At 32.0% G+C, this 12,358-nt stretch overlaps 1 protein-coding gene across 2 annotated transcripts; it reads left to right on the top strand.

The window, feature by feature from the left end:
• Positions 1 to 1,096: 1,096 nt before the first annotated feature.
• Positions 1,097 to 11,686, top strand: LOC142613383 (hydroxyisourate hydrolase-like). 2 transcript variants are annotated; one of them, XM_075785716.1, is made up of 13 exons: positions 1,097 to 1,344; positions 2,132 to 2,195; positions 4,158 to 4,213; positions 6,849 to 6,924; positions 7,011 to 7,082; positions 7,212 to 7,299; positions 7,415 to 7,667; positions 7,926 to 8,041; positions 8,292 to 8,512; positions 8,779 to 8,807; positions 8,915 to 9,002; positions 9,607 to 9,697; positions 11,057 to 11,686. In XM_075785716.1, exons 1-13 carry the CDS (start codon positions 1,216 to 1,218, stop codon positions 11,301 to 11,303), a joined length of 1,530 nt encoding a protein of 509 aa, XP_075641831.1. In that variant the 5' UTR covers positions 1,097 to 1,215; the 3' UTR covers positions 11,304 to 11,686. The 2 variants fall into 2 exon arrangements, with proteins under 2 accessions (XP_075641831.1, XP_075641832.1); XM_075785717.1 differs by lacking the exon at positions 9,607 to 9,697 and having other exon boundaries at positions 1,112 to 1,344; positions 11,057 to 11,601.
• The last annotated feature ends 672 nt before the right edge of the window (positions 11,687 to 12,358 follow it).

The raw sequence follows: 12,358 nt of genomic DNA, 5'->3' as shown, positions 1-12,358 counted from the left end.
TGTAAAATCTCCATGACATATGTAACAATCATTTTCAATCTAATAATATCAGTCAGTTTGTTGTATTTAATTTCCTGTTCTATTCCATATTTTCAAGTAATAATCTATGTATCATTAGCTGCTTGCATTCTCAACCAACTCCTATAATAATCTTCTTACACCCCCTTTGACTCTTTGTGTCCCTTTTTCATGTTTCTCTTATGTTGGAAAATTGCATTGTGGACTCTTTTACAAAAAGCAAAGTGTCAGCTCATATCAAAGAATAAAAACTACTTTATTTAAAACCACCTTAGTAATAAGAAATAGACAATTAGCAAGGTACTAATTCTTATCTTCTTTGTTAATTAGCAACTATTTTATGATTTTTTTTGCTACTTTTCTCCTTTAAAAGAGAAGAATTCATTTTGTAATGATCAACCAATGTAAGATATACCTCTATAAATTGCAGTCTGATCTAATCATAGATCAAAAAATATAAATTGGGTAGAAGGGTTCTCAAGGAAAATAAGTCTGGTCATCTCCTTAGCTGCTAAGCTTTGGGCATCAGAGATGGTCTGAAGTTTCATGAACTTAGCATTTCCCACCTAATTGTAGAATGTGACTTTTAGCCTTTAAGTGACAATTTTCTTGTTATCCAATCCCATGCTAGAGAAGTGGACCTTGTTACTCACCCGTGAAGGAAATTTGGGTGTTGATATTTTGACAAAAAGGGGCAAACAACAAAGATAATAGATTTTTGTACATTTTGATATTGTTCCTTTTGTAATCCACAAACTTTTACCTGGTTTGTTTTGTATCTATGTTACACTGTTTCTGGTTAGCCTTTTTGGCTTTAAGAAAATTCCTATTTAAAAAAAAAAGAAAAAGATGTTTGGTTAGTCTAAGCAAAATTAAAAACCGTCAACAATTCAATTCAATTCAATTACTTAAACGACATTGTGGACTTTGGGAAAGCCAAAACGAGCGACGATTTTGTCGTATATTCTTATATGTCTCATTGTCGTGCTGTGCATGCCCGAGTTCTAGGAAGCCCACGTGGCAAATGTTTAATGCATTATTTAAGGTAGCACATTTGTCTGGACGCAAATAAATTATCATCATTCATGAGGCTCCAAATTATTTTGCTCTCTCTCTTTCTCTGAGAAATAAAAACCAGAAAGAACGACTTTATAGTTTATTATACGAGTGAAAGCTAAAAAAGCAATTAGCTGGAAAATGTTGAGGCTCTTTTTCTTTCTAATCTTTGTGCTGAATTTCTCAGTGGGAGTCCCTAGCTCACGTGAATTTAGTAGGGATGACTTTCCACCAGGCTTTGTTTTTGGTTCAGGCACCTCAGCTTATCAGGTCAGTTAATCTTTGCTTTTTGCATGGTGTCTAAATTCTAAATCTTGTTGTTGGCTATAAACTATGAAGACCCAAGTCCATATTTTGAGCTAAAATTAGAAAAAAAAAGGAAAAGAGAATTTATGTTGAATTGTTAACCAAAGATTTATGAATTTGTTAATTGAGGGTGGGTGAGATGCTCTAGACCTGAGTTCTTTGGCAACTCCACGATGAAAAAGGTCATATTGAGTACACAAAGTTCTCACTTCTCACTACCAAAGCTCACACCTTTTTATTAATTCCAAAGTTCTTAAAATCTTAATCATTCATAGAAAATTGAATGGCTCAGTTTTTTTCACGTCATCAAAATTTAAACATAGACTAGTATTACTTTCGTATCCAGTTAGGATATTGATAAGAAGGTAAATGAAATGAATGGTTTAAAAATTTCATGGAAGCTTTAAGAAATTTAGAGAATCTTAATCCGAAGTAAAAAAGAAAAAAAGCCATATCTTTGACTCCAAAGATCATGGCAGATCTTGTGTGGCATTTTAAGCTTAGGCTAGATCTTTTGAACTTGAAATATCCATATTTAAATTTTCTGACTGTTGTAAGCTTTCCTAGTTGGTAGATGTACTCACTTTTTTGGTCAATCTTCCCTAACTTGACTAATTGAGGCTTATATTCTTCTCTCTTTTAAACTCGAATGGGTTTGTATGTACAGTCTGGTGTATGCCTTATGCTTTGTTTTGTTTTATTTTTTCTTCTTAAAATTTTGTAATTGCATATCCATTGATAAAAAAAAAAGGTGGAGGGAGCAGCAAACAAAGATGGGAGGACTCCTAGCATTTGGGATACATATGCTCACGCTGGTCAGTGTGTTCTTTTATTCTTAGTTTGTTTTTTTTTACATTAATTTTCGATATTAATTAAGATGTTGATTTATTTGGACTCTTCTTTTATTTTAGCAATTAGAGCACCCATGTTTCTTGTTCTTTTCCATATTTTAAAGTTTGGCATGAATAGATCATTTAATTCTGACACAATTTAGTTTGCCAAATTTAGGGTTGTAAATGAGCCGAACTTTGTTGAGTAGTGCATGTTTAAGCTTGACTTGTTAGAAAAAATCAAAAGCTCGAGCTTGACTTCAGCTTGTGACAAGCTTAAAAATAGTGTTTGAACTTGAACTCGTGGGAAAGCCAAAAAATTTGAGTTTGGTTTGATTAATTAGTCAAGTCAAACTCAAACTTAATATCAAGCTCAAACTCGAGCTCAAGTCAAGTTTTTGAGCTTGAGATCTAAAAAAAAATTACATTATTAAATGCTTAAATCTCTAAGATTAAGAAAAAAAAAATACTCATTTTATCGTGCATTTAGTTTTTCTTATGATTAGCTATTATTCAAATTAATAATTTACATAATTAAATTCATTCATTCATCATTCCTTATCTATAGTTTTAACAATTGTTCAAAATACAATTTTTATATTCACGTTAGATGGTGAAGGATTAGAAAAATACCTATTTGTATTGATAGAGAAGAATCATATGTGGTCTACTTAATTTTTCATTATTTTAAATGTAACTATAGTCTAAAGTGGTTCTTGATCAATTTAAAAGAAATGAAAAAATTAAGGTAATATAGGTAGTGGTCTCATGTTGGCCATGTCATTATTAAGATATGAGTAATGAGTATATTTAACTAAAACGTATATATAAACTTATAAATGAGTCTATGCTTAAATTATTGTGTATCAAGCCTAATAGCTCATGAGCTTGTTCGTGAACAATTTTTTTTTGTTTGGGCTCTGCTTGTTTATTAAACGAGCCTAAAACTAAGGCTCAAGCTTGACTTACTTATAAACAAACAAACATGAACAAACTTTTTATCGAGCCGAGCCCGAGTTGTTCATGATCGGCTTAATTCATTTAGAGCCCTATTGCCAATACATTTTTGAGAGTCTGTTTTGTTTCCTTAACAATTTAGAATACGTCATTCTAAGTTGCTCCAACAACTGACTCCACAACAACTTCAGCAGCTGCAGCAACTTAGAATGACTTACTCAACAACAACAATTTAGAATACATATACTTGTATTTTCTTATTTGATTTTGTAGTTCAAAAGTTTTTAGATATCAGACAGAATTTTAAAACATGTTCTTGATGACCGTTGCTCTTTTACCCCCTTCAAATATATTTAGAACAGTTAACTTTCCTTGATCTTCAAATCTTTCTCACACTTTGGCATCTGTGTTGAGATCTATGTTCTTAATAAATTCGGATTTAGAATAGGTAATTTCAACAAAAAACTTGTCTTTTATCATTGTTAAGTAAGTGCACCGAAATGGATTGGACAAAAGTGGACCGAAACACTATGGCTCAACAAGAGTATAGTAACAATAAATGCTACACATAAAATTTTAGATATTATATAGATGAGTATTTTTATGGTTTGAAAGCCAAAACAAATGCCATTAATTTGTTAATTTGTAAGATATAAATCAAGTTGCATATGTAATTATCTAAAGATGGGCATATTTTATTAGTCCACTAATCCCTGCTCTTTTATCATGGGGGTGGTCATCAATCTTTTCAATTATTAAACTTTGAATATGAATTAACATAAGTTTTAGGTGTTTGAACTGTGGGCACTGAAAAAAAGAATTAAAAGGAAAAAAAATAAAGGTGCCAAAGGTCCAAGAACATTGAGCCCTTGTGTCTGAATCCGCACTTGGTGGAGATTCATCAATTTGGCAAACTGATGATAATAAAGATATATTTATATTTATAGGAAAAATTACATAATCTTAAAATTTTTCTTCTCAAAATTTCAGGGAAAGCTCATGGAGCAACTGGAGATGTGGCATGTGATGGGTATCATAAATATAAGGTGTGTATGCCTTGATCAATAATTCTTTAGTATGAATGATTCATGGATTTTGAGGTCAATTAATCCTCTCATTGTCTTAAAGAAATAAATTGTTTATGATATAACTTCTAATCTATATCTATATATTACTAAAAACTGAAGCGTTGCGTTTAATGCTGTTAGGCTCAGTTGAGCCACGTCAGCGTTCACGTCATTATCTTTTTTCTTTTCATTTTCTTATAATTATTTTTAATATTTTTTTATTTCATATTTACACTTCTCCAACCTTTCTTCCTCTCTTACTTTTGCATCTTCCCACTACTTCTCTAACCTTTCTTCTTCCCTCATTTTCTCATATCCCCACTACCCTCTACATTAATATCATGCTTCATCTTTCCCTTCATTTTCCTTTATTTTTGTCTCTTCTTATTCACACCCTCTTACTATAAATTTGTCACTATCTCTTTCATTCTATGCATAGTTTTTCCTTACAAAAAAAAAGGCTCTCTCTCTCTCTCTCTCTCTCTCTCTCACACACACACAAAATTTTTGGGTGGATTTTTTTTTTATTTTTCTTACATTTTTACTTTAGGTTGATAATTTTTTATATTCTTTAATCTACTTTAGGTTAATGTGATTCAATTTTTTTTTTAATTGTTGTGTTTTTCTCTCTCTCTCTCTTTGATTGTTAAATGTTATCCTATATTGTGTTATAAAGGATTAAATATAAAAATATAATATTATTTTACTACTTAGCATGATTTGGATAATTTAATTTGGTAGTTATTATAATTTGATAGCATGATTTTTATAGCGCTCAATTTAGATGTTAAACTATGAGACTTTAGTCATTTTTGTTTATTTTTTAATTCTTTGTGGAGGACAAAGTACTCTTAATAATTGTATTAGAAGTACTCTATAATGCCATTTATTTAGAGAAAAGCAAAGGTTGGCTAAACAAAAATTATTAGATGAGAGACAAATTTTATCTTTCGCAATTTTACTTTAATTATTATTATTATTATTATTATTTTATAACAATGCATATATAGAAATTTAATTCTTATAATTATTTTTAATATTTTTTTATTTCATATTTACACTTCTCCAACCTTTCTCCCTCTCTTACCTTTTCATTTCTCCACTACTTCTCTAACCTTTCTCCTTCCCTCACCTTCTCATCTCCCCACTACCCTCTATATTAATATCATTCTTCACATTCCTCTATGCATAGTTTTCCCTTAAAAAAAAGGTTTTCTCTCTCTCTCTCTCTCTCTCTCTCTCTCACGCACACACACACACAATTTTTGAGTAGATTTTTATTTTTTTTATTTTTCTTGCATCTTAGGTTGATAATTTTTTATATTCTTTAATCTACTTTAGGTTAATGCGATTCAATTTTGTTTTTTTAATTGTTGTGTTTTTTTCTCTTTCTTTGATTGTTTTTTTTTTTGGATACAAGATAGAATTTCTACTCTAGCCTAATCTAAATGTATATGTGTGTGAAACTCCCTCCTGGAGACTTGAACCCTGGCCCTTGTCCCCCACACCCCACAAGCATTTATACTTGTAGAGTGACCACCACACTAAGGGTGCGCAGTGGTCTCTCTTTGATTGTTAAATGTTATCCTATATTGTGTTATAAATGATTAAATATAAAAATATAATATTATTCTACTACTTGGCATGATTTGGATAATTTAATTTGGTAGTTATTGTAATTTGATAGCATAATTTTTATAGCTCTCAATTTAGATGTTAAACTATGAGACTTTAATAATTTTTGTTTATTTTTTAATCCTTTGTGGAAGACAAAGTCCTCTTAATAATTGTATTAGAAGTACTCTATAATGCCATTTATTTAAAGAAAAACAAAGGTTGGCTAAACAAAAATTATTGGATGAGAGAAAAATTTTATCTTTCGCAATTTTACTTTTATTATTATTATTATTATTATTATTATTATTATTATTATTATTATTATTATTATTATTATTTTATAACAATGCATATATAGAAATTTAATTCTTAGATTTTGCTAATAATTTTTTATTTGATAATATGTTTTGGGTGGACGAAATTACAATTTTTGCAAAGAAAATAACCATAGTAGATTATAAATAATAAATTTTTTTTCTAATTGGTCTAATTAATCATAGTTAAGTTTTATTAATTTTTTCAGTTGCTTTTTTCAGTGTTTTGGATTGTAGGCACAAAAAATAAATTTGAGAAAGTTTGTTTAAAACTAAAAGAATAATTTTCAAATTTTATATTCTTTTTAATGATTCAAAAAATGTTATAAATAACTTTTATTAAAAAATAAATATTTTCTTTAACTTGCCTTTTCAATTTCTGAGAAAAATTGTATTTTTTTTTTCATTTTAGTACGACAAAAATTATTAAATTTATGATTTATGATTATTCCTATATTACATTTATGATTATTCTTATAATAAATAAAAATATAATTACAAAATACATTACTCTTTATTAAATTAATTTAAATTGTATATAAAAAATTAATAAAACCACCATAAAGATAATTATTATGTGCAACGCGCAGGTTCGCGGCTAGTGATTATAAAAAAAGGAAAAAAATCCAACAAATACCATCTTCATTTTGTTTGAATCACAAATTTTCTTGTATCCCTTGCAGGAAGATGTGCAACTCATGGTGGACATAGGCCTTGAGGCCTATAGATTTTCCATCTCATGGTCAAGACTTATCCCAAGTATGATCACCCAAGTATGATCCATTAATTATATAAGAACCATTACATTCAAGTAATTGTGTGCACATGTTTAATTTGTCTTTCAGATGGAAGAGGGCCTATCAATCCAAAGGGTTTACAATATTACAACAATCTCATCAATGAACTAGTCGGCCATGGTTAAAGCCAAATTTCCATCATAAGCTAATATAATCCAGTTTGCTTAGCATTCCCAAATTGCTAAGCTAACCATGCCTTGGAACTTTTTTTTTTTCCTTCTAAATTTTGCCTTACTCGTGATAATGCAGGGATCCAACCACATGTTACATTAAACAACTATGATCTTCCTCAGGCACTTGAAGATGAGTATGGAGGATGGGTTAGTCGAAAGATAGTGTATATTTCTTAACTCTTGGTAGCTAAAAATTGCCTTTTGTGATTAGGAGAAAGTTTTCATGCCAAGTACAGCATAGGGTGGTCAGTATGATTGACTTTTTATATCTGGATGCAGGGGAGACTTCACAGAATATGCAGAGGTCTGCTTCAGAGAATTTGGAGATAGGGTTTCATACTGGACTACCGTTAATGAGCCCAATGTGTTCGTCACAGGAGGTTATGACTTAGGATTTGTGCCACCTCAGCGATGTTCTCCTCCATTTGGATACTGCTCTAGAGGTAACTCTTCAACTGAGCCATACATGGCAGCTCATCATATCTTGTTGGCACATGCTTCAGCTGCAAGATTGTACCAGAAAAAGTATCAGGTATCACCTGAAAATTTCCATTAAGCATATGTATTTGTTGTATATCAATGCGTCAATATTGTCATCATATGTTACACTAGTGACATCAAGAAACAATATCCTGCTTCAGGATAGTCTTGGCTATACCTTCAGTTTAAAACTTTAGTTAGTAAATATTTGATATAAATATATGATTTCCCTTTGTAATTTTAAATATACAAAGAAATTTATATGTGAAGGAAAATGCTTATGGTTTTTAGAGCCCATGTTATGATGCAGGAAAAACACCATGGATTTATAGGTCTCAGCATTTATATGTGGGGGTTTGTTCCTCTAACAGACACAAAAGAAGATGCAATTGCAACTCAAAGGGCCATTGCGTTCCAATATGGCTGGTAAATAATAAATCCTAGACATGATACCATTTTTTCTCTTCTCCATTTCTTGTTTAGATCATGGTTTCTCTACATGTTGAACTTCATTTTATCTCATTCTAATTCTGCCTATGTTAATGTCCATCCTGTGTGGGCCAAAAGAATGGTAATAATAGGAGGGAAGATGATAATTCCTCTAATCAAGTTTATGTTGAAATGAGACTTGATTATTTAAAGCCTCTTACTATAGTGCACCTGCTCTGTATTGCAGGTTTCTAGATCCCTTGGTTTTTGGGGACTATCCCAATATAATGAAGCAAAATGTGGGGGCTAGAATGCCAGCCTTCACAGATCATGAATCCAAACAGGTGAAGGGTTCATTTGACTTCATAGGGATAGTACATTACAACAATATGTATGTCAAAGACAAGTCCAACAGTCTGAAGATGGTATATAGAGACTTCCTCATGGATGCAGCAATAGAGCTAATCCGTAAGTTTCTTTACCTATTGTTATTACAAATTAAGAACTGTTTTCAATCAATGATTGTGTCAAGTCCACTGAGTTAGTTTTTACTTTTTACCCGTGGTTTAATTTCTTTCTAGTTCCACATGCCAGCCCTTTAAAAATTGTCATGTATTACACTGCTTTTCATGTACTCCACCGAGTGAGTCTTTCATTTCAGATAAACCTCTGCTAGTCTTTGTAATTTATGAAAGATGAACGGAAATAACTCTGTGATTTTATGGTTGTTGCAGAAATTCAGGATAGCCCATCAGCATTTGAGGTGAGTTTTGAAAAATAAACTACAGACTAGGCAATTTTTTTCTGCGTGGACATGATTGAGTTGGTTTGTATCATTCACCCTTCACTAACCAGCCTTATTTTACTCAGTTACCTATTATGCCCTGGTATCTGCAAGCAGTGCTGGAATTTTTCAAGCAAGTTTATGGAAACCCTCCTATCTACATTTATGAAAATGGTCTCTCTCTCTCTCTCTCTCTCTCTCATACACACACGCATGCACTTAACTAGTTGCTCCTTTTACCATGACACACCTTTTTGTTTCTTAGTTTTTCTTCCTTTTTTTTTACTTGGATTTTTCTTTTGGAAGTGGACCCTTGGAGGAAACCTTAAACCCTGGGATAGCAAGAAAACTTTGCAAGTTAATTGACCATATAGGCATATATAAATCTGTTCCCCCCTCTCAAATGAAGTCTCAATAAATGAATCATGTCGAACAAGCAAGTTGCTGGATTTTTGAATCTTTGCAACCATGAATTTTGTTGATCTTGTAAATCCATTAGATGGTTTACAATCTTGCATTAAGCATGGGACTGAGCCATGGCTGCACGTTCCCTACCTCCAGGATTGGCATTACAGGAAATAATAATCTTTCCACCATTTTATTATAAGTATTTTCATGGTGAACCAGTGGGTCCTGCATGGTATGATTTGTCATGTTGGCATTTAGGGGGTTAGGCAGGGTTGGGTTGGGATGTAATGCTCATCAAGCAATGTCTTTTCAATGTTTTCATCATGTTTTATTTCTAATTGGTCAAACTTGGTATGGGACGTCTTGTTAGGTCAGCGGATGCATAGAAATTCAACATTGGACGACATTGCAAGGGTGAATTTTATGCATGCATACATTGGAGGTGTGCTTGATGCATTGAGGTATGCATACTTCATTCAACCTTTCCTAGCAAAGGACCATTAATTGGATTCTAAAATTCCTTCTATGACCATTGTGGGGGCCAAGTCCAACATATATTGGGCCTACATCAGGTCATTCTTTCAATAAAAAAGATGCGATCAGATGTTCAGCTTCTATATTTAATACAATATAGAATAATAGATTTCTCCCCCCCCCCCCCCCCTCCCTCTCCCCTTTTGCGAATGTTTCTTAATTGTACGTCTTCCATATTGCTGTCTCAATCCCACTCATTTCCGGGAGGGAATGTAAGGATTTTTAAGATGCAAAGCACCATTGGAAATGGTAGTCCTAAATAAAATCAAGATGTTTCATTGTCTGCGAGACCAACTCTCCTACCCCCTCCTCTCTCTTTCCCAAAAGATGAACATGGAGACAACACACACACACAATGAAGAAAAAAAATGCTAGACTTGATTAGGATACCCTGGATTATACCTATTGGATTCGATTTGACTATATAGAGAGTGTGTTTCACAGGTGTGAGTTGAGTCCCTCAATAGATGTTTACTAGGTCGATCTGTGCTATATGAGTCATTATGATGAATCCTAAATGTAACTCGATTAATTTTTTAGGGTTTATTATAGATATAGCTAGGGCTTACCTTGTGTCGTGACATTTGATCCTCATCATGAGTTGATACAAAAGCTTCCTAAAGTAGTGGTCCATTTTCTGATGGTGGATGAGGGCATTGTAGGTTTTCAAAAAGACATGGTGCCAGTCAAATCTTTTGCAATGCCTAGATGGCCCTTCATGAATTCACTCAAAATTCAAATGCTCAAGTGGTTTTGGAAATTCAGAAGGTTCATAAAAAAAATTAGGTCGACTTGAGACAAATATGGTCTTCTAATGAACTATCACCACACTTAAACAGAGTAACTATTATATCCAGTATAAGCATATGACCGTTATATATGGTCCAAGGTCTTTAATGGCTTAAAGTCATCAGACTAGTTTAGCATTAGTCAAACTCCAGCATGCACGATCATAATTTATAGTATGAGACTATGAATATAGACAATAGATAATCATAGTTGCAGCTTGAGTTTTAACTATTTGCATAAACATTTGTATCTTCTTAAGAAAAAAATATTTGATATGATGAAATAGAACTTTGTTGGGCTTAAAATATTAATATAAACAATTTTTTTGGGCTCCTCGTGTGAAATAGAACTTTGTTGTATCAGAGCCCTTCTACACCTCTATTCACATTGTTGATTTGATATGATATATGCGTATAGCCTTTTTTATTTTTTATTTTAAAAAAATCTCAAGTAATTGAATTTCCTTTTCCTTTTTTTTTGTTTTGTTTTGTTTCAAGGAATGGATCAAACACAAGAGGGTACTTCGTATGGGCTTTCCTGGATGTATTTGAGTTATTGGATGGCTATGGATCAAGCTATGGCATAAACTATGTGGATTTAGATGACCCGGATTTGAAAAGATATCCCAAGCTCTCTGCAAAATGGTACTCCAACTTTTTGAAGGGAAGAAGCATCAACTTAGATGATGTAGTTATTGAACTTGAGAAGAATACATCATCTCTCTCTCATTCTCACTTTCAGTAAGCTCTGTTCGTATTATGGGACAGTTGTAAAAAAGAACTTTAGTTTGAATCTTGCTTACATAAAAAAAATAATTGGTGTCTTTACTTGATGATAAAATAGTATTCATCATGGAATAGACCCCTACAAAGCAAGACTATGGATAAGCGATAATGATCTCTATCTGTGGCTGTAATTTTTCTGAAGTTGTATAATTTAGTGAATGATAGAAGAATTAAAAAAAGTATTTTACCAAGTGTCTTGTAGCTTAATTGATACCTTCTTGTGCTTCCAATGGATGTCCAAGACATTTGAGTTCAAATCCTCCCGCCCCCAACTGTTAATGTACATATTAAAAAAAAATTGAACTTTTATTTTTTAGTAATTTATATGATATGGAACTTGTTATGGAGAACTTCCCCTATCTTATTCTCCTATTAAAGTTTCCTATTTGTTTAATGACATGATCATCATTAATTTACTGTATTCAAATGATGTAAGGTTATAGGTACAGCATTTTTTTTACATCTATTGTTATAATTTATTATAATCGGAATAACATTACTTCCACAAATTATTACTTCTCCTTTATGTGTGTGTATGTATATATTACCAATAATTTAGTTATATTAAATATAAATCTTTAAAATTTATTCATTTGAAATGTTAGAATTTTCATTCTTATTAGCTAAAAATAAATAATCTAACATTTCTCACTGCTTCTTTTTTTGTTGTTTAAAACTTCTAAAAAAATAAAATAAGTGAAAACTATAGAAAACTTAGGTTAGCTTTCTGAAAGTTTAAAACTTTCCCTGTACCTGAAGAAAATACCCCACAAGTGTTACTTGAGGATAGGAGCGTGCATGAAATAGGTTGGGTTGGTTTCGTCGGGTTGGTAGATTTGATACACACCCCTATTAGAGGGGATGACTTTCCTTCTTGACAAACCGACAAACGAAGATTATACATAGTAATGATTTTCACACCCTTCTTTGTCGTCTATTCTTATATGTGGCATTGTCCTGTTGTGCATGGCTGAGCTCAACCAAGCGGAGGTGGCAAATGTTCGTGCATGCACT

Source organism: Castanea sativa, chromosome 10 (genome assembly GCF_040712315.1).
Source record: "Castanea sativa cultivar Marrone di Chiusa Pesio chromosome 10, ASM4071231v1".
In the NCBI taxonomy this organism is placed as follows: Eukaryota; Viridiplantae; Streptophyta; class Magnoliopsida; order Fagales; family Fagaceae; genus Castanea; species Castanea sativa.
This window is presented reverse-complemented; position numbering and strand designations above follow the sequence as displayed.